The sequence below is a fragment of the Osmia bicornis genome, chromosome 14 (genome assembly GCF_907164935.1).
Source record: "Osmia bicornis bicornis chromosome 14, iOsmBic2.1, whole genome shotgun sequence".
Taxonomy (NCBI): domain Eukaryota; kingdom Metazoa; phylum Arthropoda; class Insecta; order Hymenoptera; family Megachilidae; genus Osmia; species Osmia bicornis.
The window spans coordinates 5,064,892-5,091,707 of record NC_060229.1 but is presented as its reverse complement, the minus strand read 5'-3'; the positions used below and the strand labels follow the sequence as shown (position 1 = coordinate 5,091,707).

The following is a 26,816-nucleotide window of genomic DNA, read 5'->3' as shown; positions in this document are numbered from 1 at the left end:
AATTACACGGCATTCAGGTATTTTTCACTCGTACTTTTCCTGCTATCCGCGTGCTCGTTACAAGAATGCCGGCCAGAATCAATTAATCATTGACACGACTGTTAGAAATCTTCATCGCAAGTAGACCAGGTGTGCGTGCCACCAGAAAACGCTCGTCAAGAGTTCATCAGCCGTTTTCACTCTGCAACACATTCTCTTCGGGAACGTTTAACCAAACGAATATTTCGAATAACGATCCAGTGTTTCGCTGAATTGCCCGGCTGTTAATCGGAAATTGCTGGCAAACAACGATTGTCGTGTCAAGAACTTGATACGGTAGTTGGTAGCTGCACCGAGTCACGACTGGTAATGGTCGTTCAATAGATTGCCGCTGGAATATTCAATCGAGTCATTCGGGACGACGGTGGACTGGTATTAGCGGTGGAAAACTTGAGAAATCGTTCGGAAAGGGGAAACAGAGGCGTTAATAGCGACAATTTCGTTTTATTTCCTATCATTCTATACTTCCTCCGTTTCCATGGATTCGCGTAATCGCTTATTTATGCAAACCTGCGCAGAGTATTCAAATGTCACAGAGATGTACTAGAATAATTACAGCAGTATCGCGGAGTTAATTAAAATTTATAATTTACTATGGATTAGATATATTATATTATACTGGAAGTTATTAGCACTTTCTTTTCCGCACCTAATAGAAAATTATTTACAGAATTTATTGAGAAAGGAAAAATACACCATTTACACCCATGGAAATGAAAATTTGCATACCACTCCCATCGATCGTCTAATATACAAAACACATTTGTACTTTGAAGATTGTTCGTTATCTAAGAAAATCTATAGTTCGCGAGGGATATTTTATCGGCATTGTCAAGTGAATCGATCCTCGGTATTCCTGCGATCGCTTTAAGAAACCTATCCCTGTTAAGCGTTCCCCGAGTCCCCGAGGAATTTCCACGATGGATACGAATTGGTTCCAGTCGTACTCGTGTCTATCGTTAAACCGCGAATGAAATGGTCGATCGGGTAATAGTAGTGGTGGCATAGCTATGGGCAGCCATGCGGAATGGTGGCAGAAACGACTTCCACGTTTTCACGTTCTGAACGATGGTAGCGATAGATTGAATCGTAAGGCGCTACTATTGTATGCATTGCTGTGTTCCGTCCTTTTGCAATCACGCTCTCCTCGATACAACGAAAGAAGCAGGATAATTTCGATCGAAAGTTCGCGGAGACGGGGACATACAGAGGGAAAGTTCAAGATAACGATTTAACCGTGACTATTTGCAATATCTTCGAGGCAATCTAGAACGGTTGTCCACTATCGCGACAAGTAATTGCCCGCTTTACAAAGCCAGTTAATTGCTCCTGATGATTATAGATTATGGATCGTGGAGCGTGAAATTTTAGTCCTGCTACGAGATCTCAATTGAACTTTAGAGACCTGGCTCTAAAAGCGTCGAAGTAACTGGAATACCGATCGCTCACCCTCGACAAAATTATTACTCCCTCTGTCCCGTAATAATAGTAGCAAAAGAAAATAAATATAGAACGCAACATTTATTATCAAAAAGCTAGATTAAATTAAACAATAAATTAAAAATATTACTCCTAATTTTTATTTTGAGCGTTCAGATAGTTTCTGGACTTTCCAATAATTTTCCAACAATTGATAAAATTAAAAAAATAATTATAATTCGTAATAATTAGGTTAATCGAAAAAATTGAAAGATGAAACATTGATTTTAATTGAAGGCTTCGCAATTTTGCGCTGCATTCCCGTTTAAATATTCAGTTGCTACTATTATTATGGGACAGGGGGAATATTAAAATTTATTAAAAATTGTCTGCCTTGTGTATAAATACCGAAGATGGTACTGGAACGTAGAAGAAAGAAATATTACACGACTCACGCATCAATTTAGTCAAATATCGCGTGATGTAAGGAGCTGGACAAGCTTGCAGCTCGTTACAGTGTCGCCAACGAGGCTCTCGACTCCTCTGCACAAGCGTGTCCTGCTGTGTACACAGAGACAGGCGGAGAATTTGAAAATCACGTACTTTAGCGGTTGTTGGTTACGTTGTTAAGAACATGCGAGGCGTTGTCGAGGTGTGATGGCCGATCGGAAGAAAGGACTGTCGTTCGCGCCTCGTAAAATGGCCACGATCGGCGTGTAACCGAGGTTAGACCTCCTTTAAAACTGCTTGAATATCGTTATCGACTTCTAACGGTCCCTCCTGCAGCTGCTTTCGAACAACCTCCACAGTGGACGAGAGAATCGGACGCACACGTGTGTAGACCAGAGAACAAATAGAACGTGCGATTCGTTCTTTTGCATATACGGACGTTGCTTGTGAAAACCATAGCCAACACGATACCGATAAGATCTTTGCTACGACCAAAGTATCCGAACAGCTACATCAAGGCGTGCGTTAGGTTCCTACCCTTCTATCGACATTTTTATATTTCTTCTGGTCGGTTCAAGTAAGATGTTTGGGAAAGTTTGAGAAGAGAAGGTGCTTCGAGCATTGGAAAGCCAGATATTAAATATTTCTTAAAATTAAATATGTTTCGCTTTAAGAGCGCCTTGATTTAAATTAGGCATAGTTGCTGCAACGCGGCGACTAATTCATTATCTCTTAACGAATTTAAGTATAATTCACCCTTGCGAACAGTATTTTTATTTAATTTACAGACTATATCCATTAAATTAAAATTAATCATTCGAACATTATTTATTGCACATTCCTTTCCTCTGCTAAGTTTACCGGTGTTATTGCCCAGGGATAAAATAATTCTCTACGCGCAACAAAATGAAAATTGATTGAAAATTTATGAAGATTAAGCGACTCGTTTGCAAATTTTTTCATAAATTTCTTTACCAACGTTTTGATAAAGAATTAAAACCGCGACCTTCGATCGGAATCGAGGAACAGGTTGGGTTTCAAAGGTTGTAACGCGTATTCTGAAGATATCGTCGAAGCTTTCATAAACGAAGACGAGAAAGAAGGTCCTACGTCGCCAAACGAGTTTGAAACTGGACGGTTGAGATGCATAAATAAATATTAACCGGAATGGTCGACGGATATGCGTGGATATATCGATTTATCTCGATGTCAATGCTCCTCTGCTTGCTCTGCTTACATTTATTAGGGTCATTAACATCTGATAGACGTGAAAGATTATCAGACCCTTCGTACGACCTTTCATCCCGACGTTGGACGAGTTTCTGACACGAGTTCGTATCTTCATCAATCGGTATCATTCTCCGAAGTATAAAATCGAAATTGAAGCTCGTTTGCCAATGATCGAAATAACGAGAGCTTCGTAATTTACATAATCACCGTACGTCCATCTTAATCGTTTCTTTGAACCACTTCATAGGACGCCTGAGTACCAAAGAAGAGGTAAAGTAGAAAATATCGGAATCGGTTTAATAAGTAAAATTAACTCGAGTTATGTGCTTTCGTTTCATCATTTTTATAACGCACCCATCGTTTCCTGCAATTTAGATATTTATTCCTTGGACGAAGGAAGAAAATGGACTAACTAATACCTCTTGATAAGACCGACTTCCATTCTCATTTCGTGATTGCAAGAAAGATGAGCTAATAATAGGTGGGAAGAAGAAGAAAGGTAAAAGTTGCCGAGTTTACTTTGATTATCGAGGAAGAGCAAACGGGAAAAATTATCAAAGAAATGCTTTCATGAGATCCCATGGAATTGGAAATTTCCAGTATTCCCGTAAACGGCGCACAAGAGTGGCTCGTTTACCGTACCCTCCTAATTAAGTTCCTCTCGGTCGAAGCGTTATTAGTGGATCGCGCAATGCGTCGCCGCTAAGAGGGTGGCGGACGGTGCACGGGGGAGGACGGCCAGCATTAAAGTCGACGCGTTGCCCCGTGGAAAATATCGCGCGACGTCGCATAAATATCGCCAGCGTAAGAGCCAATAATAAAATCGTAAAAGTGGCTGGGAAGTTCAAAAGGGAGGCGCGGTGCGCCGAGGCCGGGCCTTCGTCCGGTTGAACGGTCGCGCTATTTAAGTCTGGTTCACTTGCTCGCTCGTACTCGCACGCTAATGGCACTGCGGCCGCTTTTGCGCGACCGACTCGTTAACAGTCTGCTCCTCCTCGATCCTCTATTTACCTGAGACCGCGAAGAATGTTTCGGAACGTCTGCGTGTACAGCGGTCCGTGTTATTCGGACAACATGATATTTATGGGACTGGGCCAACGTCTCAAAAAATAAATTTTGGTAAAAGCAGATGCACGAAGAAAACGTCACCTGTATTAATTAATTATTCATTTTTCGAATTTTTCACTATCTGTGTCATTAACCTTTCTAAATCTTGAAATATAATTTCTAAAAATTCATTCAATTGTCAGCACTGCTTAATTAATAAACGATACAGAAGCAATCGCAGCCCTATTATTTCTGTCGTAAAATCTTAATTTCCGGGAAGAACAATAAATATTTTCTTCTTTCGAAGATGAGATTGCAACAGGTCACCCAGTATACCCATAAACATCGAGGAAACACGTGTACGTAACCATACATAGTAAAAGGATGAAGGTGTGTGGGTTTATGCGACCTCGACCGCTCCAATTCGCCGTTAATTGGGCGACATTTTCGCCGTGCACCTTTTTACGCTCCTGGCCTATCTCAACGAGCTTATATCCTGAGCAGCGGGCATAAATTACAGCGATTACCGCGGCCACTGAGCTACTCCTCCCAGCAGCCGATTCGGCTCGCTAATTATCGACTCCGTATAAATTTCCATGGTTCTCTGCCGACGATGGCTCGCAGCTTCCAACGGATACCGCCGATAGAGAAATAAATGCCCGCGTTATGGTACCGACGTTAAATACGCCCCTGGTCAGACGGCTTCACGCTTGCCTCGCTATCTTCGCGACCCTAACTCGTGTATCTTAAAAGAAACATTTCAATTTCATTTTTTTCCTACGTAATTTCAATAATAAAAAAGGATAGCTCACGGGAGCTTGACGAAACAATAAAGTCAGACGTAAGAAGGTTAATATCTTCCGGAAATCTGGCTCGTCCCGTAACAAAGTTAAGAATTTACATGGAGCAAAACCATCTACAGAAGCTGAAAGATTATCCGATCGGCATCTACATTGCTGTAATCGAGTTCGTAGCCCCGTGGAGCTGCAAAAAGCAACGACCGTCTCTCATTCAGAAGATCATGCCTGTCTTCTCCCGTAATCATCAGGCGCGATATCATCCTGATGGAAATAAGAGAAAGATCCTCAGCCTCGACACCGACAAGACAGTCTCGTCCTGGCAAAAACGAAGCTACAAAGTACGGAACGATTTCTCGCCAATCGTCGTAGCCGGCATAGCTGGTCGCGCGCCGGTGTTAGAAATTCCAGACGACGGTGTATCGGGTGGTTTCGTTGAAAGCTTGATAGATTTTCTGTCGTCCTCTGTTAGCCGTACTGTCACCAGCCACGGGGAACGCGGCACAAAAACGGCAACGAACACGGCCGTCCAAGCAGATTCAACGGGGGGGAGATCCTCCAGGGTTGTTTTTTCCGATACACCGCATATACATCTTCGTTGGTACATAAATTTATCGCGGGGCTGATCAGTGCTAATAAGACAGGCACGCGCTGCCAGTTTCCCTCGATATAAACAACATTTTTCCTCGCTCTTCCGGCGATTCCTCTCGTTCCTGAGCGAAGCTTTCGACAAGCCACCCCGATCGCTTGAATGGAAGCCAATGGTAGGTAAATTTCACGTCATCGAATCGTGACAGACTTCCCGCATTTCGGAATCCTCCGTCCTAATAAATCTACCTTCGAGCGGACCTTCAACATTCCTCGCAACACCATTCTTCAGCTCGCGCCGCTCGTCACGACGTCCTTCCGCGGGCGGTGAGCTCGGAGTAGGCGAGAACAGAGCCGCAATTTGCGTAATTGCGATGCCCACCCTTCGAGTCCCTTCTTGCGAAGTAGATGTGACTCTCCGAACCCTCGCGGCGTCCTTTATAAAACGCTTCGGATAGAAATTTCGCAGCTATGCGATTCCCTTGAGCTACCAGTACGCGGCTCGTGCTACGCCAATTAGCCGTATTCGCGCCTTCGATGCCTCTTGACGGCTAATGCCTACCCTGGACGCTGATTTCCGAGCCCCGTCGACTGTAAATTCAGACGACTCGTAAGGGGGAAGAGATCGGCCGCGTTTTTTTCTCGTCGTTCACTCGTGCATCCCGGTATCTGCATAATGACACGCCGTTTTACAAGTCGATCTCGCTTTCTACGCGCACCGAACGAACCCAGCCTACAACGACGCGGTCGGACTTACGTAAATCACCCGGTACTCGATCTTTCGCGAGTGTCGATTCTATTCGACGCTGACTCAACTATGTTGTACACCGGACTGGCAAATGTAAATTACATGGCTAACGAGCGGCCTCGCATGCGTTGTAAATCGTCGATCCGCGTGCCTGTTCTTGAAAAGAAGACGCGTCGAACGAGGGGGATAATTAATTGATCTGAATGGAATTTAGGATATTCTATTTCCTCCTCTTTTCTAACGATCTTAAATTTCATATAAGAATAACAATAGAACACCTTCGTAATGACAGAAGTGAACGCAGATAAATGAAAGAAAATAATAAAAAATTTGAAGCAATTTCCTAGTTACGCAATGTACCTATGAATATCTCGCAAGCATGCCCTACAGGACGTTGCAGAAAGAGTTCCTTGTTCGAGGAAATCGACTGGAACCGAGGTACAACTGGAACACTTTTCTGAGAAAGTTGCCTGACATTTTCCACTCGTAACAAGTACACTATGGATATGTAAGTGACTAGGCTTTCACAGATCACGTTACCGATACTATTATGTCAACGGGTTATTAATCCTTCAATACCAAAGTGTTTTAAACCACATGCCGTTCAGTCATTGACGAAACCGATGAAGTTTGCGACGAAAGTAAACCAGATCCTAAACTTACAACGCATTACAAGAAAATTGAATTTCTAACGGGTGACAAATCCTAAGAATCGTACAGATATCATTTCAAGATGAATCAAAAGTCACCGATAAGATAGCCATTTCCGTGGTCGGTGATGTAATCGTAACCACCCAACGATCCACCCATTCCTCGAAAAGGTGCAACGCGATGTGTTGCACGCGATAAATCGCGCGATACACGGGCACGGAATCAATCAGAATTACCGAGACGGTGCGACACGAAGGCTCAGCCTCTAGGCTAACACCCCTCCTCCGTGTTTCCCTTGCGGGTCGATTATTGAAAATCATTTCTCGGAACACGGTCACGAGCATCGTCCGGCCCTTTGTGTATCGCGTGCGTGCATGTGCAAGCTGCAGCGGCGCACACGCGAGCAGAGCCGTGCCCCTCGGTCAGGCGGAGCGCATCCCTGTGTGTCGGTGCACTGCCGGGATGCGAGATCAGCAAATCTAAGATCGTGCAACTGGTGTCCAGTGGCGTGTCCGCGGCATACGTTGCCAATGTTCGCCACCGAGGAAGAGACGGAGAGAAAATGAAGAAGAAGAAGAAGAAGATGAAGAAGAAAGAGGAGGAGGAGGAGAGACGGGTTGCAGTTGGATGCGAACGAAAAGTGAAGGATGAAGGGGACCGATTGGCGAAGAAGCGAGAGAAGCAGAAGGAAGGAGGTGGAATGCGCGGTTCTCGAAGGAGGAGCTGTCGGCGGTGAAAAATCACGCACCCCGCCACCATTGCCAGCATCTGCTCTACATACCCTGGCTCTCAACCTCTTCGGCTCGTCTTTCGTCGAGAACCCGTTCAAACGATCGTGCCTCGATGCACCTGCGTCTACGTTCAACGATACGTATCCTCTTGTTCGACATCGATTTTCGATGTTTGCCCGCCGGCTAATCTCATTACGCCTCTTTCGAAGAACTGGTTTCCCTATCCGTCGCGGATCCACCATGGAACGGAACTGGTATTAAGATTAAATTAACGCTCGCGATATTCGCAAAACGGATTTTCATGATGTTCGATATCGCATGGAATGGTACGGGACTGGTTTAACCAGGGGCATAAGCCCTTTGCCGGGCGATGAATTAATAATTATACTAATTAAAGAATCCTCCGCTCTAATGCATCCTTTCAAACCACCTACTCAATATTACTGCCCCTTATCTGATCCTCTTCTTAAGAAACTTCGACCGTTCGGGGATGAATAGTAATCGATTTGTAATCATTTATTATTGCTTTCTGTCGAATTGAACTCCACGGATCGCGTGCGTTTGCCGCGCAAAAAAGAGCCAGAGGTCGAGGGCAATTCGATCGGAGGAGAAAACGAATTCATCAATGAGAACCTCGAAGAATCAGCGTGCGGTGTAGCAGAGCAAGATATACGTGCTCTGGCTGGGCTACCGGTCGATCGGGTCGGGTCGCTGTTCTGTGCTTCATCTTTCTCTTTTACTCTGTTTTTCTGTACCTCCTTTTGCCCTCCTCTTTTCACCTTCCCGGAGTATCCCGCTCGCTAACCCTTTCCACCTTCCTCTACCTTTCCTTCTCTTCCGCCGCTACTCTCACTCCGCACAGTTGTTGTCCGACTGTTTTATTACTTTTATAAATGCCGCCGCCGATGTGGCTACCACTGCCACCGCCACCGCCACCGCCGCCACAGTGGCGGGCATTTCCTTTGTTGGGGCACCATGGCCCATTGTTGCTCGCAGAAAGATGCGAATTTTAATTCGATATTGTCTAATATTATTTATGTATGCACGCGCTAGAGAAGTTGACCATTTCAAAGCGTTCCCTTTGCACACCCTTGTCGCCCTACTGCCGCTTCCTCCACGCGAAACCGAACCGTTTGTATCGCGATGAATCGACTGCTGCGCCGCTTTCAGACTTGCGCCCTGAACGCCTGCACGTTTCGTCTAAAGACTGTATTTTATGGAGATATATGCGTTGTTTGGCCCTGGAAAGGCTGAGCAAGCTTGCCGAGGCTACCACTCAGAAAATATATTATTTCTCCCGTCTACCATCTTCCAAAAATTCTATGTGTACCGTACAAACAAATTTCTGTCATTCCAGAAATTGATCATTAATTCGCCTCGAACAAAGCTAATTTATCTGAAAGCCGAGACTCCGGCGAATAAGCTATTATCGCGAATCGACGATGAGGGTTGTTTTAATCCAATTTAAACGACAATTAATTACCGCCAAGTGTTCCCTCGACAGAAGTGGTAGGACTTGCGCGTACGTGGTCGCTCTACCTGGAAATCAATATCAGCCGACATCCAGGTTCACTTGGATCTGCAGTCACAACAGGATGCGCAACAGTTGCGTCCGAACGAAAGAGAGGGAGGGATATAATCGTGGCTGATTTTATTGTTTAACCCGACAACCGATTGTAAACTTCTCGCAACCGTCGTTGTACGGGAAATCATGTAAACAACTGGAGCAAAGCGTATCTAACTTGGAGAAAACCATTCGACCGAGGAATTCGATATGAACGTCCACCAGTCCAGGGAACTGGGTGCTACGAGATGCAACGTATATCCAGGATAAACGTGCTGTGAAGAGAATTCAGTTTGCAATATTTCATCAAGATGTCAGAGAAACGCATTTCATTGGGCATCAACGTCAGCATCCTTGTGATTCTAACGATATTCGGAGTGCTACTGTCTTTGCCACTGCGATTGTTGTTGAACACCAACTACGGTAGAAATCAGACTATCTGTGAGAATAATACGATAGAGGCAACGGAAAATTTAACGAGTATCGAGCCAATAGTTCCATTGGATCATCGAAGATTGAAACGTTGCCCGAAATTGCCGTACGAGGATCGTTTGAAGTCGGTTTTTCGTTGCGATTACGATGGAAACTGTACCTACGTTTCTCTCGCGAAGGATGATTTAAAGGAAATTAATAAACAGAAGACGATCGAGGAAGGCGAGATAACTTCGAAGGTCTCGAAGGAGGTTATCGATGAAAATTTATCGGATAACACGGAGGAAAGTGTGAAAGATCATCGAATGAAATCGGTCCCGGTTGCTGGACACATTCTCGTGACGATGCTTCTAATTTCAGCGATCGCTGCTCTCGTTGAAGTGCTCAGAATACGTTTCGCTAGAGACAAGGTATTTCAGCGGAAACTATTCTTGCTTTTTTATTATCATCTTGATCAACACACGCCTCATGATATCTCGAATTACGCTTTTTCGTGTTAGAGTACACTTGTAATTGAAATTAGAATATGTTTGCCTATTGATTTGTCATATTCCAAATTTTGAAACAAATTAAATTATAGTTAAATTGATTTATATTTTTCTAATCACAGCGTACAAGAAATGAACCTAAGCATTTAGAATAAATATATCTCTACGAAATCACACAACATAACTCTCAGTACCGAATCAACGAAAAGAACTCACTTCACGATGTCCATAATAAATACACCACTTTAACAGATTACATTTTCATAATTACAGTCAAGAAAACAGAAACTATCGTTTCGCAATATTACTAAACCACACAAAAAAGACACTTCTAGAACTAGAGCCCACATGTTACATTAAACAAATACCAAAATAATAATACAACAACCCCTATATTATCAGCCAGAAACATAATCATCAAAACAATTGAAACGTTACACTGATCGACTAACAAAACGATTTCATTCTATGCCACTAAACAACGACACGAGTTATACGAACATGTGAATATATTTTTAAAAAAACGCATAAGGACTCGTCTAAGGCAGGTAGTGCCAGCTCAAGGAAAACGTCCACGGTCGAGCTTCCCGTTCAGAGGCGGTTCATTCCAAGGCAACCAATAAGGAGTCAGAGGTCATTCGAAATACAAGGCATGCATCGATCCGCTTTACGCCTATTAGGTAGCATATAATTAGATCAGCATGATCGTCGAGTACAAGAAACGCACGTAAAACGGATTTACTAAATCGAACCGTAGGTGCGAAACCACCGCCACTTATTCGTCGCTCGTCCTTCCCAACGCAACCCTCTAAGCAAAATTCTGCCTCGTTTAGTGGCACCCCGAACAATTGGATATCACGTCGGCAATCGGCCGAATCCGACGAAGAGATCGGACTTCTTATTAGTGCACTTCATCATCGTACACGTCTGATTCGACGGCATTAAGGTAACGCGAGAATTGTAATCACGTCGTCATAGATAAACAGTCAGAGATGATTTCATGACATAAAAGTTGTACAAAATAGCACTTGTGGCATAGCAAATTGAAGCTTGGAGCTTCATAAAAATGATCGCTTAATTATACTTATTTCAGTAAGGTCAATCAATCGAATTCTTTGAAAATTTATTCGCGTTAGCACTAACAGGGTACCCGTCTGAGACCAACTGGTAAGTGATTTGTACTAAAAATTTTCTATCATTTGCTTTGGAGGATAATTACTATGAAACTATTTGTTAGGTTTTATGCATCGCACAACGATCTTGTTCACGATTTTTTCAAAGATTCTTAGTATTTCGTGAACCTACCATCCAACTGGACTTCCACGAAATCGTTGTTTCTTCCAGTTCGTATTTTTCAACTCTGACAACTTACTAGAGACTTAATTAAGAAAGAACCGTCTAAAAGTTTTCTTGTTACTAAGATATGTAATAAGGCTGTATGCTAAGTTTTCACAGCACTCGTGACTTTAACGATTTCCATCCCCCATATAAGGTAATTTTTATTTCTTATAAAATTAAATCTTCTTAATTAATGTAACGTAACTGTATTTTTTTTCTATTTTAGATAACACGTCCGTAGACTCTACGTGTCATTAGATAATTGCAAAGATTCGTAATAGCAAATGCAACAACAACGCTTGCACATCCTTGCTTCTCCATGTTTCTTTCATAATATAATAATATAAAACGGTCGTGTAAAAGTATCGATAAATGAGTGTATTTTCGGAAGAATTATAAATTCTTTGAAGCGTATTTTCATAAAAGTTCTCACACCGTTTTGAGCAGCGAACACTTTAACACTTCTGTGATCATTATCGTGTGTTATGTGATATGTACAACGTTAATTATAACTTGTGAAATATATATGTACATATATTGATGTTCAATAAATAAATTCTTTCAAACTCAAGCTACTCATTTCATAGACTATATTCTTAGACTGTATGTTTTTCAAAATGTAACGCAAATATTAATTAACACGTTGATTGCCACGGTGAAAATGAACATTTTTTATGAGACATATTGAAGCTCTAATTGTTAAGAATGAGAATAGTCAATTTTCAAATTTCAAGCTTTCTATTTACTGTTTTACATTATTTGTACAGTAGCAATATTATTTGAAATAAATAAATATGCAAATATGAAATAAATATGTATAATTTTGCAACGCCGGTCACCGCTAATATCCATAGCATTCAACGTGTTAAAATATTATAATTCAAGTAAGTACTTACCTTGGGGTACATCTTGGAAGAGTCTAAGGAGAATCAGGAAAACCAGGAATAGCCAGGAAGATCCAGAGAGATACAAGAAGAACCAGGAAGATCCAAGGAGATGTAGGAAAATCCAGGAAGATTCAAGGAAAACCAAATATGGCTGCCAGATTCTTGAAATTAAAACGAATAGGTTGTAAAAAATATGTAGGGTTATGAAATATTGTATTAATTGCAACAACTCAGTAACACGTATATTAAAAGTTTCATAAGTTCTCGTAATATAATGTAACATAAATCATTACTTTTTTCCAATTAAATAATTCAAAACGTGTTCGAAACGAAATTTTCAAATATGGAGTAGCAACGAACGCGAACCTATTATGTATTCAAACATAAGATCGTTCTGTTGCACGAAATTCTTTCGTATATGCAAAAGTTATTAGAAATTACTAAAGTACTTCGAAAGTACTTCAATTTTATACCTTTCCTTCGTAATTCTGTTGCCTCTAAGCTTCTACAATTGTAATTTTTGTTGGATGTTTGTACAGGTTCGCGCCATGCCTCCATTTTCCTTCACTACAAAGTCTAGGGAGCGTTGTATCTTCACGATTGGTAGTGTTGGAGCTTAACGCGCGAACTAAACAGGTGTCGCCACCTTCAAGGCCGCCATCCAACCTTACACGAGAGAAACGCGCAGAAAAGTGGAATCATGAATTAAAGGTATCTCGATAAACGGATCGCTTGTTATATCGCGTTAAAACAGTGCTAGCGGTGTTATATCGTCCACGATCTTGAGCCAAAGAACTGTGCAGTAAGGTGAGAAAGGTGGATATTTGTGAGGAAGTGTTTTGCTTGTTGCACAGTTGCCAAGGCGACTACAGTACGTGCGTGCGTGTGCGTGCGTGCTCCAAAAGTGTGTTATGAGAGAATAACGATTATTCTGACAAAGATTCGACAACTATCTTCGTATTAAACGCGATTCGATGCTTGGGAAACGAACGGCCTGAAAACGGGATTATGGACTACCCGGTTTTAGGCCACTACGACCCATCCGTAGAGGCCACGGCTGAGAGCACCGCTGACGAACAAGAATTGCTTTGTAAGTATTTCCTCTATTGTTATTTAATGTTTCTTCTTTCTTCTAAAGGCATCAGGTATCTCATGGCATTAAATTGCGATCACTTCGAGCGAAAATTCGAAGGCTTGGAAAGGCGCGAAAACCGTTTCGCGAGACTCGTTGCCTGAATCATGGTGCGCGATCTGGTGTCCTATTATCCGTTAGTATCACGATATCTTTTGTCTCATTAATTCTTGTCCGGCTATCCAACGAACTGTTATTGGCTGCTCCCTCTCTTTCCCTTGTTTTCGAAGCCCGATGTTTAGTTTTGATCAGCTGTTCGGTAACGAATGGCCCAGCAAAATTTACGGGTTAGAGACGATAACTAAATCAACCGTGACGTTGCTGTTTTCAACGTGAAAATTCGTCTCCTTTGTTCAAGTACAAGTAGAGTTCATGTAAACAATGATAAGAAACGTTGTCGACGTTGATAATCAGTAACCTGTATACAGTACCATCATGTTATCACAAGTTATGTTTAAACATTTCATCGATTAGCAAGCTTCAAAGATTTTCAATGTCAATTTTTACATTTTTTCTTACAGGGGAAGAATCAAATTATGTCTTACCTGGAGATGAATATGTACCTGCAGCCGAGCAGTTTGGAGAAGACTTTCTTGGAGCTGAATTCCATGAAACGCGTACTCTTCTTGCTGATGGGGGGGATAGATTTGGAGTATCCACTGCCACTTTTGATACTGTCGAAGAACTTATGTGGATGGGGAATCAAGGGGTATTATGATGTTAATTATTATAGAAATATCTAATAAATTATCTGTCCAGTCCTGCTTATTATTTACTTCAAATGGCTTTAGTAATACTTATATGATTCGATGTACCTGATAAATTTATAAGATTGTGAATATGTTTCAATAAAACCAGATTTGAAATAATTATTTAACTGAACAATGCATGGATGAAAATAATGCTTTATAGGGTCACGTAACATCTTATTATGGAGCCGGCTTACAAAAGTACACCTCTTTTCAAGTACACTCTACACAGGAAGTTCGGCATATTCATCCATTAGATGAGGGAATTTTGGTTCTAACGCAAAGTTTGTTGAGATGCCAATTGCGACGTGGCATACCAATATTTACCCATATGTATGTCATTATTGTATTGTTTGTATCAAATAAATGGACACTATCTATAAGTGAAAATATTATAGGTCACCAAATATGATAGACATGCAATGCATGCTTCAAATTTCGCCAACCAGATTACTTATGGGGGGACATCAGGAAAAGATAATCGATTTTAATCTTACCCGCGGAAAAGAGACTGGATTAGTAAGTTTCTTCCTATACTTGACGAGACTACTAATGCTTATGCACATGTTACTATTTTTCCTCTACTTGTAGGTGCACGTAGGGGAAAATGGTTGTGCAATTTTAAGACAGCATAGTAGGCTCATATGTGCTGGAAACCCTGCAGGAAGAATCGATCTCAGGGATCCAAACACGTTATCAATAGAGCATACTTTTGATACCCATAGCGGTTCCCTAAGCGATTTCGATGTTCAGGGAAATTACCTTGTTACTTGTGGTTTTAGTAACAGGTGAGGTTTTAGAATTTAATTAGTATTAAGTACCATGAAATTAATTCTAATCAATTTTATTTATGGGTTTAGCCGCCAAGGCCTATCGGTTGATCGGTTCTTAATGGCATACGATTTGAGACAGATGAGAGCCTTAAGTCCTGTTACAACCCTAGTATATCCTCTCCTATTAAAGTTCCTACCCAGTTATTCCAGTCGTTTAGCGGTCGTATCGCCATTGGGACAGATGCAACTACTTGATACTATCTATGCTAATGTCCAGCCACCTATGACATGCTTGTATCAGGTAAAATATACAGAATGGACTTGGAGAGAGAATTACCAATACATTGTATATATGAACATTTTTGTTCTCATAGGTTGCTACCGGTGGTGCAATGATATTATCATTCGATGTGTCCTCCACGTCTCAATGTCTTTGTTTCGGAGATTCGGCGGGTTCTATACATCTCATGTCTACAAACACGCCTGAGCCTCAGTTCAATACATTTTCTCGGTTAGTAAATACATCGACTTCCAGGAATCAAAATGTATGCAGAATGCAGAAAAATACGATTCTGTTTTTATTTATCTAGACCAACAGAATTCGCTGATCCAGTTGAATCATTTCAATGCATACCGTTTGATGATGATATTACACCATTGAGTTCAATACCTATTATTTATACTGGGCATCCACTATTAAGCGATTGGCCAGAAGAGTATCTGAAAAAGGTCTATAGGTAAATATTTAACCAGAAGAAATAATTAAAAACTACAGTGATGCCTCGAATGGTGAACGTTGCTACTTCCGCTTTCATCTCTCTTGAAAGATGACCACTTCCGGTCCCGAGCCGCCATTAACCTTCAAGGCACTACTGTACAAACGCAATGCCACGATTAATTTTAACTTACTAAAAATTCGATACAAGTATCTTTTACATGATTTTACAGGAAAACACCAGCGATAGATCCGGAAATTCTGCGCACAATGAAGATGCAAGGAACAATAGGTTATGCCCCAAATCCTCAGGCATTTCGCAGAAATCAAGTGAGGAAACAATATTCTCCCACTCTTGTACAATATACTACCCCAGCTCTCCTAAAGCTCTCCTAAAAATCCTCGCTTCCTGTTCTTCCTTTGTATGAGTGTCTCATAATTTCTATTTGATAATTATGTAAAATAAGTTATGCTATTATTGATGTTTAAATTCCTTATTGCTAGTTGGAACACAACGAATCGTCACTGCCAGTCGTTGTGAATCTCCACAGTTTATCTTTGAATTGTTTGAATCGTTCTTGAAGAACTTCAATTTTTTGGTTTCATATGAAATGTACAGTTGTAATTTTTAACTGTACATTTCATATTTATTGGCACACTCAGTGTGTTAATGATATTTTTTACCTAAGAGGTATATTATGCTCATATAGCAATTGATACAATCAGAGTAATGTATTGTAACAAATAAAATTCAACATGGCTGATGCTATTAATTTCGTAGGAAAGCCAAAATAATACGATGTGATTAAGACTGATAACGTTTCGTGATAAACATTGTAGTCCATAAACAACTTGAGAGATCGTGATATATTTTCATAAACTAGTCCACGGTATTCTAATAATTTCTTTTACGATGATGTATGAAAATCTATACTACACACTGAATGTTCTTCTCCTAACTTTAGCGAACATCTTCGGTGATATTATACTATTGTTGTGTTTAGAAAAGTGAAGATACCACAGAAAAACGCGTTTGGTTGATCTCATTAAAGTATAAACGTTTGTAATTCGATTACTTTTTGAATCGTGGAATTTAAAAAAAAAATTGTTCTATCGAATCGAGCATGTTCGTAAGGTTGTACATTATCCAGCATACGTAAACCTATAATTGACCTTTATTTTAAGATTTCATATAATGGCTGTGTAAGTATGCAGTGATTGTATTTGCCTCAACTTCTTCAGAAAGCAATAATTTTCTAACTAACTTTTCATGAATACAGATGTGCCTGTGCGCAAGCAGAAATAATAAACGTGCTCCAATAATGTACATATAACAGCATTGCATAATTTTCAGTATAGTTTAAACATGTTAAATAAGTCTGATTCTGATATATTTTGAGATTTACCCTAAGTACAAGAAACGAAGAGATGTTATAAATAATTTTTGTATTATAAATATATCATTTGCTCGGTGCAAATTTATGAAACTTAATTAAATTCGAGGCTTTAACATTCAAATAATAAAAGTCTCGAATTTAAAAATCCAAGAGAGATATGCATGCATAATTTATCTTTCTTTTTTTTAAATATGCATTTAAATCGTGTTCGTGCAATGAGAATTAATTATTGTTGAATCTCAACCAGCGTGACAAAAAAAAAAAATACCATTACTGCCTTTAATTCCGTTAATGCGTTTCTGTAATCGATGCATTTTTTTGTTCAATGATTTATGCTCAATTGATAGTTTTAGTACACCTAATGCCTATATAGAATATATTTCTCTAAAAATGTAATAATCGAAGTTGTATTTGAGTGAAATAAAGGTTGTAAGACATACTACGTAAGCCTAACTTATTGGCTCGGTCCCACGCGTCTTCAATAGGTATTATTTATTTTTTCACGGGTACAGATTACGTTTGCACTATCCATCGAATTTTATAATGTTTACCGCACCGCGTACAGACCTTCCAATAAAAAAAGAGAGAGTGTACGACAGTTTGAAGAAAAATAAATAATACCTTTTTTACAGATACCTTACAATTTGGAAAAACGACGTGGCGTAGTTGCAAAGCTTTTCGCGGGGGACTCACGGTCCAAAACTGATGACGGCACCTTTGTGGCCATACCTAAACGTTACCGTAAAATCGAGGTGAAATACTCACGTCTCGGTTACGACGAATTTGATTTCGATCAGTATAATCACACCAGCTTCTGTGGCTTGGAAGCCACACTTCCCAACAGTTATTGCAACGGTATGCTACAGGTAAGCAAAATCCAATCCTCAAATTAATTATTCTTTCAGCATCAGATGACACTTAATTATTTTTTTTTTTTTATTTTCCAGTTACTTTATTATTGCGAGTCTGTAAGAATAGCGTTGCTGTCTCATTCGTGCCAAAGAGAATTCTGCCTCTCCTGTGAACTAGGATTTTTATTCCACATGTTGGACACGTCTCGGGGATTGCCTTGTCAAGCTGCTAATTTTCTTCGAGCTTTTAGAACCGTCCCGGAAGCGGCAGCCTTGGGACTTATACTCAGCGACCAACATCCGGAAGCGAAGAGGAAGACGAACTTGATCAGATTGATACAGGTAGAGTTGTCCCTGAAAGAAATATTTCCAAGTTAGTTTGGAGAAATGATATTGAGACTGTGATAATGGTATTTCACAGAAACGTTTGTGTTCGAATGTATTAATCCTTCTTCGCAGAGCTGGAATAGGTTTATTCTTCATCAAATCCATTATGAGATATTGGAGACAAGGAAACGACAGCAGAAGGAGGAGGAAGCTGCTCGGCTTAAATCTAGTTCTCAGTGTCCACCATTCGTCTACAACGAACAGGACTTTCCTAGTATTCTGCAGGATATTGGTTCTCGGTACAGAAGTCACGACGAAGAGAGGAAGAAAAGGAGGAAGAAAGAAGGGGATGGTAAATATATGTGGATCACATCGAAAGGTAAACACAATTCACGTGTAACCTTTTCATTGGGCACTTTTTGTGTTTATTTTTCATTTTGTATGTGATTGTTTATCCAAAGAATATAAAAAGAAATTTTTGTTTAATGTCAAGAAGAAATATATCTTGATTCCTGTGTTCTTGAGATACCTTATTTTAAGATCAATGATAGACCTTCCGGTTGTTTGTTTAAATATTTTTCTTGTTTTAAACTGATTTTTTTACTTTTTTTTTATAGGAAAGGAGTATTGCTTTTCGCGAATGCATGGCCTATTATGTAAAAATTCCACGAGTATCGGCAATGCTTTAATTTACAAAAGAAAAAATTCTTTAGTACACTTCTTTCTAAATCAAAATGTTTTTAAACATTTTGTTCTTTACAGTGCATTGCCGATACAAATAAAAATCCTTTGAAACATAGTTTATTTACCGCAACGCTGGTGAATCCCTGTAGAAGAGTATTACTTATTTTCTTTTATTACATAATTTTGCAAATAAATATAAATCCGTTAATATCGATTTACTCGATAAAACTGACACCACTATTTATCATGGATAGATAAAAACAACAAAAAGTCTATCGAAGAAAACGAGGTACGAGACGAAGAGACAGAGATCAGTCGTCTGTTTGGGTCCGAACAAATGCACATACATCGTTGTCTCAAATGTGGGCAAGAAGCAACGAAACATTCCATCATGTTGCTGTGTAATTTAGTTTATCCAGAATTAAGTCACCCTTGTAAGCCATTTATCAAGTTATACGTGTGCATATCGGTTACCTTCCATCTTTCATCCCCGATTGAAACGAATGAATTTTACCCTTTGTAGCTGAGGAGGTTCCGTTTACGAGTGTTCTTGCCCGCAGTTTAAGACCTGAGAAAATTACACCTGCATGGTGTGACAGTTGTCAGAAATTTACACCCACTCTACAATCTCGACAATTAACTAAACTACCTCAAATACTGGCTCTGAACTGTGGCCTAGATACACAGCAGGTACATGGAACACAAACTTATACATCACTTTATAAACCTGAAAAATAAAAAAATCGCTATAGATTTTCTAATCATTTCAAATGACCAATATTTTAGGATAAAGTGTTTTGGCAAACGCAAATGGACATAGTGGTCCAAAAAGTGTTAAGCGGGAAAGAAAGTAGCCCATCTTCGAGTCCCGTACCTGTTACCGTGAAACCTTGTCGATATGGTAACAACTGCACCCGAATTGGATGCAGATTCAGACACGTTGGTAGAGATTCAGGTACTGTAATTAATTCACACCTGTTAATATTTCAATTAGACAGTGTTCCAGAAACTTTACATTTGTCTGTTCCACAGAAAATGTAACAACCCCACCAGTTACACCACCCACGGTCTCTTCGACACCTGTCGCCACACCACCTAGTCACCTGTACTATTCTCATTCATGGATTCCCCATAACATTGAAATTTCTCTGAATAGTAACGGTGAATTGAACGTAGAAAAGATCAACAGTCCGAGGAACGATTACAATGAAAGTAGTAGCAAACCTTCGGAACAGGTCGTAGTAGAAAATGGTCAAGGCGATGGTAAAGATAAGCAAGATTTGGAGGGTTCTCATCAGAATCCCGAGGAGAAAACGGCTGAAAATCACGTTTCTGCTGGGGCGGACACTGGAGATGCGGAAGGATCGGATACGATCGAAGAAAACTCGGTTAAAACTAGTAAAATTCAGTATAGCCTCAGTGCCGTTATTTGTTACATCGATGATAAGAGTAACGAGGATAGGAGAAACATTGTTGCGTTGCTGCGAGTTTCACCAAGTTATCATGAACGATCTACTGGTAGCGCAGTGTCGCAGTGGTATATTTTTAACGATTTCTGGTACGTAACTTGCTTATTCCACCTTTTGATTAATGGTAATTATAAAATCTATAAGCAGTAAGGTGTTAACATCAAAAGTAAGGCTCAAAGCAAACACCTAAATTTGTGTTTTTAATTCAGTATATCAGCTGTAACACCCCAGGAAGCCGTCTGGTTTAATCTTGACTGGAAAGTCCCTTGTGTTCTTCATTATACCGCTGTACCAGCACCCGAGCCAGTACCTTTCGTCAGTCCCCTTACTTACGACGTATTTGGGGAAGATAAATGTATAGCTCGTAGTGGAGGAACGAGGGGTATCACGTTCACACCATTGACATCCGACGAAATGCCTAAAAAAGGTCTCGAGCAAAAAAAGAAGTTCTTGACAAGCTAATTGAAGCGTGAAATACGTATGATAGTTACTGAAACTTTTATTACAGGGGAGTTAGTAGGTATCGATGCAGAGTTCGTTACATTGAATCAAGAAGAGTCTGAGCTTAGAAGCGATGGGAAAATGTCCACCATAAAACCGAGTCACATGTCTGTTGCTCGGATAACTTGTATACGAGGGTGTGTATAATTATCGATCAGTTTAATTTTAATCAATCAAATTTAATAAAATTTATTTATATTTCTCTCCATTCCTTCTCCCTTTTCCTTACCTTCCATAATCTCTGTTTAATATTTCTGATAAATTTTGAAACAGACAAGGTCCTTTGGAAGGTACTCCCTTCATAGATGACTACATAAGCACTCAAGAGCAAGTGGTCGATTACCTCACAAAATTCAGTGGAATCCAGCCTGGCGATTTGGACGCCAATTTCAGCAGCAAACATTTGACAACTTTGAAATCAACGTATCAGAAACTGCGGTTTCTGGTTGATAACGGAATCATATTCGTTGGTCATGGTCTGAAAAATGACTTTAGGTAACCGTTCAAGGCGTGCACAAAGATGCAACATAAAACCAAGTGTTTTTAATACTTTTTGTATTTGAATAATTAATTTTTCTAGAGTGATCAATTTAGTCGTGCCACCGGAACAGATCGTGGACACGGTACTATTGTTCCACTTACCTCATCATCGCATGGTGTCACTTCGTTTTCTGACATGGCATTTTCTAGGAAAAAAGATTCAATCAGAAACACATGATTCAACTGAAGATGCCAGAGCTGCTCTAGAATTGTATCGTAAATACAAAGAACTAGAGAGTTCTGGTAAACTAGCTGAATCTTTGAAGGAGCTGTACAATATTGGCAGTCAAATGCAATGGAAGGTAAGAGGAATTAAAATACTTCACTTTCTTCTTTTCCTTATCCATAAATTAAAAATAGAAGAAAATCATTATTTATCTCCAGGTGCCGGACAGCTGATACGAGGATAATTCTATCGAGGAGGTACATGATTCAGTCATATTATGTAACGATAATGAAACTTAGATGACTTTGAAGTATAATGTACATTCAATCGCTATACTTCAAAAGACATCATCCGTTCTATCGTTCCGCGACAGAATCATGCGTTACTCCTTTTCAAAACAGGTTTTTCGTGTGTAGAAACTAAGGAAATCCTGAGGGTAAAGTGTGCTGATGTCTCAAGTGTTAAAATGATTACGGGTACAATTGCATTGTCATTCGTGTTTAGTATTCCTGCGACTGTACAACAGAACTCCATTTATTTTTTAGAAATTTCACTGAAACTGTTGTCGAACATCATTGACTTTTTAAATGAGCTCCTATTATTCGAACAGAAAATTATTGTAAAAAAGAAAAATTAGTGAGCTCATTATCCATAACGTCTCGGTTTCTTACACGTGGAGTTCTATTGTACTAGTACGTTAAAAAATCATTCACGGTATAAACGTTAATCACAATTCTTTTAGTTAGATCCCGTGTGATCGGTCATCGTAAATTGTGCAGAGATACCATACGAAAATTCTTGATCACGCTTTTTTCTAGAAACGAGTTCGCCATGTCAGTGGCAACCTTGTACATATTGTCCGATAGCACATTAGCGTTTTGAAGAGCAGTGTCGATCCCAAAAATCTCCATACGACTACACGTATCACATATTTATGTATCTTAATTTTTCCATATTTCCAAACGACAGATAACACACGTGATCCATCCTGGCCGGTAAACTGAGTTAACAGTAAATGTATATAATTAATAGTTAGTGTTTCTAGCAATAATTCTGGATGGGATATTACCTTTACGGAGGTGCACACATTTCATGATTTTTCGTTTTATATATGTATCTTTTCTATAGAGTATCAACTTTTGTACCGTTTTAATCAAACGACAGTTCGCGAGAACGAGACAGAGAGAAAAGAGAAACATTTTTTTTTTTAATAAGATTTACTTCGTCCAATGATGGATTTTCATTTCTGCTCGCGAGATCGTTTTAATTCATTGATCTATTGACGAACAAATCATTGAGAGAACCTAACATTTTTCTAAACGGTCCTTTTCTACGAGACTCTCCAAAACGCAGAATATTTAAACGAAATGCGGTAGTATATTTTACAAAACGATTGTATTCATAGATTATTTTTATATATATTTTATCAATGACAAAAAAAAAATGAAACAAGAGAGAAAGTGTGAGGAAAAATACCGTCAAAAATCTATTGAACGAAACGAGATTATCGAAGCATATATTTTTTTATATATGAACAGATTTTCTTATCGTTTGGTGTATAGCATAACTTACCACATTGACTACAATAGAAGGAAACACAATTTATACAGCTGACGTAAAAAGAACAATGGCACATGTTAATAGTAATTATGCATTTGATTTATGTCCACTACTGTTACGTCATTGTGAATTTTTTAAAATAAACGATAGTATGAACAATTAATCTTCTATTTGTATGATTGAATAAAAAATCCTCCACTTTTTATTTTGTTATAAATTAAACACATATCCAGTTTGAAAATAAAATTTATCAATCTTCGTATTAATAATATTATATATATATTTCTTTTTTCTTTTAATATTACATCTTAAGTCTGTATATACAAGTCAGTTCTACCTTCCCGTTTTTTTTTTTTTTCAGGAATTTTTTTATTCTCTACACAATTATTATTATTCTGCGTTAGCTAGTTTCTCTCTGAACAGTTTTAGTAATACAATTAATAATTTACAAAATTGTACACACATCCGCACGGGGCTTGCCCCGTTCATGTTACGGCGCTCTATCATACGTTACATATACATAAAATAACGTAAAAATTCAATAAATAATCGAAAGTTCCCGTTCTCGAGACGATTTCTGTAAAACACAGAAATTAAAGAAAAATAAAACATTGATCGTCTATCGATGACGACAATGATTGAGATCTGTCAACATAAATCGAATGATTAAGCTTTCCCTGACGAAGATCAAGATCTAAAAGTTGTGGTAAAAATATATTTTCTTAAATATTATTTATGGCAGTTTGAACCGTTCTGTAATGAAATGTTTTTTTAAATTAATTCTATAGATGACCTCATGGGCTGCTAATTAATTTGTCCATTTTCTACTCTAAAATCTTCAAAAACAGATTAACTTCATTATAGAATAAAACTTTAAATCGATGAACGGGCGGTTTAAGTAAGTGTTACAGGTAATTAAAAAAAAGAGATAAAGAAAGTAATAAAGGAAAAAGAAGATGTCTCCTGACTAGAAACTTGCATGGTCGAGCTGCAGGAGCTGGAAGAGTATTCTGTGGCAGTAGAAATAAAAATAATCGCATTAGAATCTCCACAATAATCACTCTAGCAGTTTCTTCGTTCTGGCCTGGGGATCAAGGCACTCGCGAATTGTTAATTGAAATTATGCTTCGTTACTCGCCACATTACAGTTCGACGAGCGTGATGTACATACAGCCAGTGCATGGTTCCGTTTCTTCGCGGAAGTTTAAGGCACTTTCTTGCTCGTTCGTTACGATTAATGTCGTTCGACAATTTTTTTTCTTTTATATTCGATATGGATTCCACTGATTAATCCTTGTCAAATTAAGTTTCAGTGGTCGTCCCCTTGCTGAAAGTGGCCATTTCTGTTAAGGGGTTGTCGCTCTGGGGCGTCGGACGGTCTATTCCTCTTGAAGAACCCGCACTGTGAATAAAAATGAAAATTAATTGTGTATATTTTTATTTTTTCATTTTATAAATAAATTTCAGTAAACAAACCTTGTGAAGCAGGAAGATAAGTAGCAACAGGATGATCGTTCCCGCGCAGGCCGAGAGAACCACAACCCATAGCGGAACGACATCCGGTACGGATGGGGTGACGCTTGGCTCGACGTTTGTTTTGATCTCGTGACTCTTAATCACTTGTTCAGCAGGCGTGCCAATGAACGGCTGCTTGGTAACTCGAGCTACCAGCTTCGTGGAAACGCGGACCTTCTCTTGAAGAGCCACCTTCTTCAACGTCCTCGCGTCTACCCTGTACCTGGCTCCGATCCACACTTCCTGGTCCTTCTTCAGAGGACCCAGTACGCACCTCAGCATCACGCATCTCGCGGTGTCGCAAGGACTGCTGGGTTCCTGCGTCCCGAGATCGTTTTCGTAATCAGTCTTACCATCGAATCCACTTTCCCCTATCAGAGGATCCTTCGCCAGGTCTCTGGGACTTCTATGAAGAGTTTCGAATTTCCTAAACTCCTTCAAGTCCACCATGTCGCTCTCGCGTTTGAACCTGGTTCCATCGTTTGGAACATTAGTCACGGTGTCTTCGTCGAGGCTTTTGCGATTCTCCCTTCCGTAAACCCTACTGGTCACCTTCCTGTCCTCTGTCCTCCTCTCTTCGTGGGAGCTACTGTACCTAGCCTCGTATTCTGCTTCAAGATCAGTATGATTAGATCCCTCGTTCCAGGTCCTGCTGTAGTTATGCGAACTTGTGCCCTGCTGATAACGTGGATCACCTAAGTTAATCGTCCTCTCCTCGGTGTAGCTGAAGGAACCTTGCAGAGGGAACCTGCGGCCATCTTTGAGAACGATGAACCCTTTACCAGTGGAGTCTATCAAGAGTTCACCTTCGATCCTCAAGAATCTACTGTCCCTGTGCTGGCCCTCGGACATGTAGCTCTGCCCTCCGTAGCGATCTTGAAGAGGGAACGTGGAGCCATCCTGGAACTCTATGTATTCTCTATCAGCAGAGTTCCTGAATCTCCCCATAAACTGTACGTAATTTCTACCCTGTCTATTCTGTAACTCGTAACCGACTGACTTCGACAGAGATCCGAATAATTGTTCCAGTTCCTGTTTAGAGCTCACGTTACGTAACTGGAAGCCGAATTCTCCTCCTCTGATGGTCTCCTCCCGGTCACCAGTGACGAATCCCTCCTTGCTACCATAGCTTCCCGAAGAAGTACTAAAGCGTCTCTCTTGCTCGATTTTGTACGCTTCTTCTTCTATCCTTCTTCGTTCATCCTCCTGTCGTCTTCGAATCTCTTCGTCCTGTTTCCTGCGTTCATCTTCCCGTCTTCTCAGCTCCTCCTCGTGCAATCTCCTTCGTTCTTCCTCCTGTCTTTCCTGGTAGTACAGGCGTTCCTCTTCCTCTCGCTGTCGCTGACTAATCAGCTGCTGCTCTTTCTTCCGTTGACGTTCTATCCTCGTTGCTTCCTCTTCTTGCTGACGACGTTGGTGCTCCTGTTGCCTCAGTAACTCTCGGTACCTCTCCTCGCTTTCTGACGAGGAAATGCTGTGACCTCTGGACACGTTGATCTCACCCCATCGGTTTTCACCTGCTTGATTCGTGGAACTACCGTAGGGTCCCTCAGGAACTGGAGTTCTTGAATTCAAGCTATCCTCGCTGCCATGGAGAACGCCCAGAGTTCCGGTTTCTCCGTAGCCACTGGATTCTGTGTGGAAAATCGCGCCTCTGTTAGCAGAGGTCAAGTCTCCAGTGCCGATGGAGCCGGTTCCAGAACTGTTTTGCGTGTACGTCGTGACGAGGACGTCTGGTTTATTTCCACTGTCTGATAACTGTATCCTCCTAGTCTCACTAGTGACGACGTTCGATGATGAAGAAGACGAATGACGAGATTTCTGGATGCTCGAACTGTCTCCAATGTTTATTTCACTTTCTTCTCTTTGACCAGATTTGTTTTTGTCCTGATCGAAGCCTCTTTGCACATTGATCGTTCCGCCTGATTGAGACTCGTCCAGGATCACTCCTGAAGGATCCGAATAATGGGAGTAAATCCTTCTGCGTTGGTCCAACTGAAATAGATGAAAGATTTCAGACATTGTTTA

At 40.2% G+C, this 26,816-nt stretch overlaps 3 protein-coding genes across 11 annotated transcripts in view; 2 read left to right on the top strand and 1 right to left on the bottom strand.

Annotated features, from left to right (window-relative positions):
- The first annotated feature begins 7,435 nt into the window (after positions 1 to 7,435).
- Positions 7,436 to 12,093, top strand: LOC114875912. Of its 6 annotated transcripts, none has more exons than XM_046288772.1 (6): positions 7,438 to 7,954; positions 9,205 to 10,106; positions 10,717 to 10,864; positions 10,942 to 11,351; positions 11,422 to 11,676; positions 11,749 to 12,093. In XM_046288772.1, the coding sequence occupies exons 2-4, from the start codon at positions 9,576 to 9,578 to the stop codon at positions 11,127 to 11,129; spliced, it is 867 nt and encodes a 288-aa protein (XP_046144728.1). In that variant the 5' UTR covers positions 7,438 to 7,954; positions 9,205 to 9,575; the 3' UTR covers positions 11,130 to 11,351; positions 11,422 to 11,676; positions 11,749 to 12,093. The 6 variants fall into 6 exon arrangements, with proteins under 6 accessions (XP_046144730.1, XP_046144731.1, XP_046144728.1 ...); XM_029186753.2 differs by having other exon boundaries at positions 7,438 to 10,106; positions 10,942 to 11,130; positions 11,278 to 11,351; XM_046288774.1 differs by having other exon boundaries at positions 7,436 to 10,106; positions 10,717 to 10,834.
- A 699-nt stretch (positions 12,094 to 12,792) lies between these two features.
- LOC114875920 (PAN2-PAN3 deadenylation complex catalytic subunit PAN2) lies at positions 12,793 to 23,436 on the top strand. 3 transcript variants are annotated; one of them, XM_029186772.2, is made up of 21 exons: positions 12,793 to 13,499; positions 14,063 to 14,250; positions 14,454 to 14,623; positions 14,689 to 14,809; positions 14,882 to 15,078; positions 15,151 to 15,364; positions 15,438 to 15,574; positions 15,654 to 15,800; positions 16,012 to 16,108; positions 17,808 to 18,041; positions 18,123 to 18,368; positions 18,486 to 18,732; positions 19,292 to 19,471; positions 19,561 to 19,727; positions 19,824 to 19,992; positions 20,070 to 20,595; positions 20,716 to 20,933; positions 21,015 to 21,144; positions 21,281 to 21,502; positions 21,588 to 21,849; positions 21,932 to 23,436. In XM_029186772.2, the coding sequence occupies exons 1-21, from the start codon at positions 13,418 to 13,420 to the stop codon at positions 21,944 to 21,946; spliced, it is 3,969 nt and encodes a 1,322-aa protein (XP_029042605.2). In that variant the 5' UTR covers positions 12,793 to 13,417; the 3' UTR covers positions 21,947 to 23,436. The 3 variants fall into 3 exon arrangements, with proteins under 3 accessions (XP_029042605.2, XP_029042606.2, XP_029042607.2); XM_029186773.2 differs by having other exon boundaries at positions 12,794 to 13,499; positions 18,486 to 18,705; XM_029186774.2 differs by lacking the exon at positions 12,793 to 13,499 and adding an exon at positions 13,711 to 13,989.
- A 93-nt stretch (positions 23,437 to 23,529) lies between these two features.
- Positions 23,530 to 26,816, bottom strand: part of LOC114875919 (integrin alpha-PS2) — a 51,321-nt gene continuing 48,034 nt past the window's right edge. For both annotated transcript variants that reach the window (XM_029186769.2, XM_029186771.2), the window contains 2 exons: positions 24,750 to 26,783; positions 23,530 to 24,675 (listed from right to left, as the gene is read on the bottom strand). In XM_029186769.2, the coding sequence (XP_029042602.2) occupies positions 24,583 to 24,675; positions 24,750 to 26,783 (2,127 nt within the window). In that variant the 3' untranslated portion in view covers positions 23,530 to 24,582. The remainder of the gene's footprint in view (positions 24,676 to 24,749; positions 26,784 to 26,816) is intronic.

Excerpts from the sequence above, each read along its gene's own strand:
- LOC114875912 (XM_046288772.1), top strand. The coding sequence starts at position 9,576 with ATGTCAGAGAAACGCATTTCATTGGGCATCAACGTCAGCATCCTTGTG. Across the intron at positions 10,107-10,716 it reads TACGTTTCGCTAGAGACAAG|GACTCGTCTAAGGCAGGTAG; the intron begins GTATTTCAGCGG and ends AAAACGCATAAG. Across the intron at positions 10,865-10,941 it reads ATCCGCTTTACGCCTATTAG|GTGCGAAACCACCGCCACTT; the intron begins GTAGCATATAAT and ends ATCGAACCGTAG.
- LOC114875920 (XM_029186772.2), top strand. The coding sequence starts at position 13,418 with ATGGACTACCCGGTTTTAGGCCACTACGACCCATCCGTAGAGGCCACG. Across the intron at positions 13,500-14,062 it reads TGACGAACAAGAATTGCTTT|GGGAAGAATCAAATTATGTC; the intron begins GTAAGTATTTCC and ends TTTTTCTTACAG. Across the intron at positions 14,624-14,688 it reads ATACCAATATTTACCCATAT|GTCACCAAATATGATAGACA; the intron begins GTATGTCATTAT and ends AAAATATTATAG.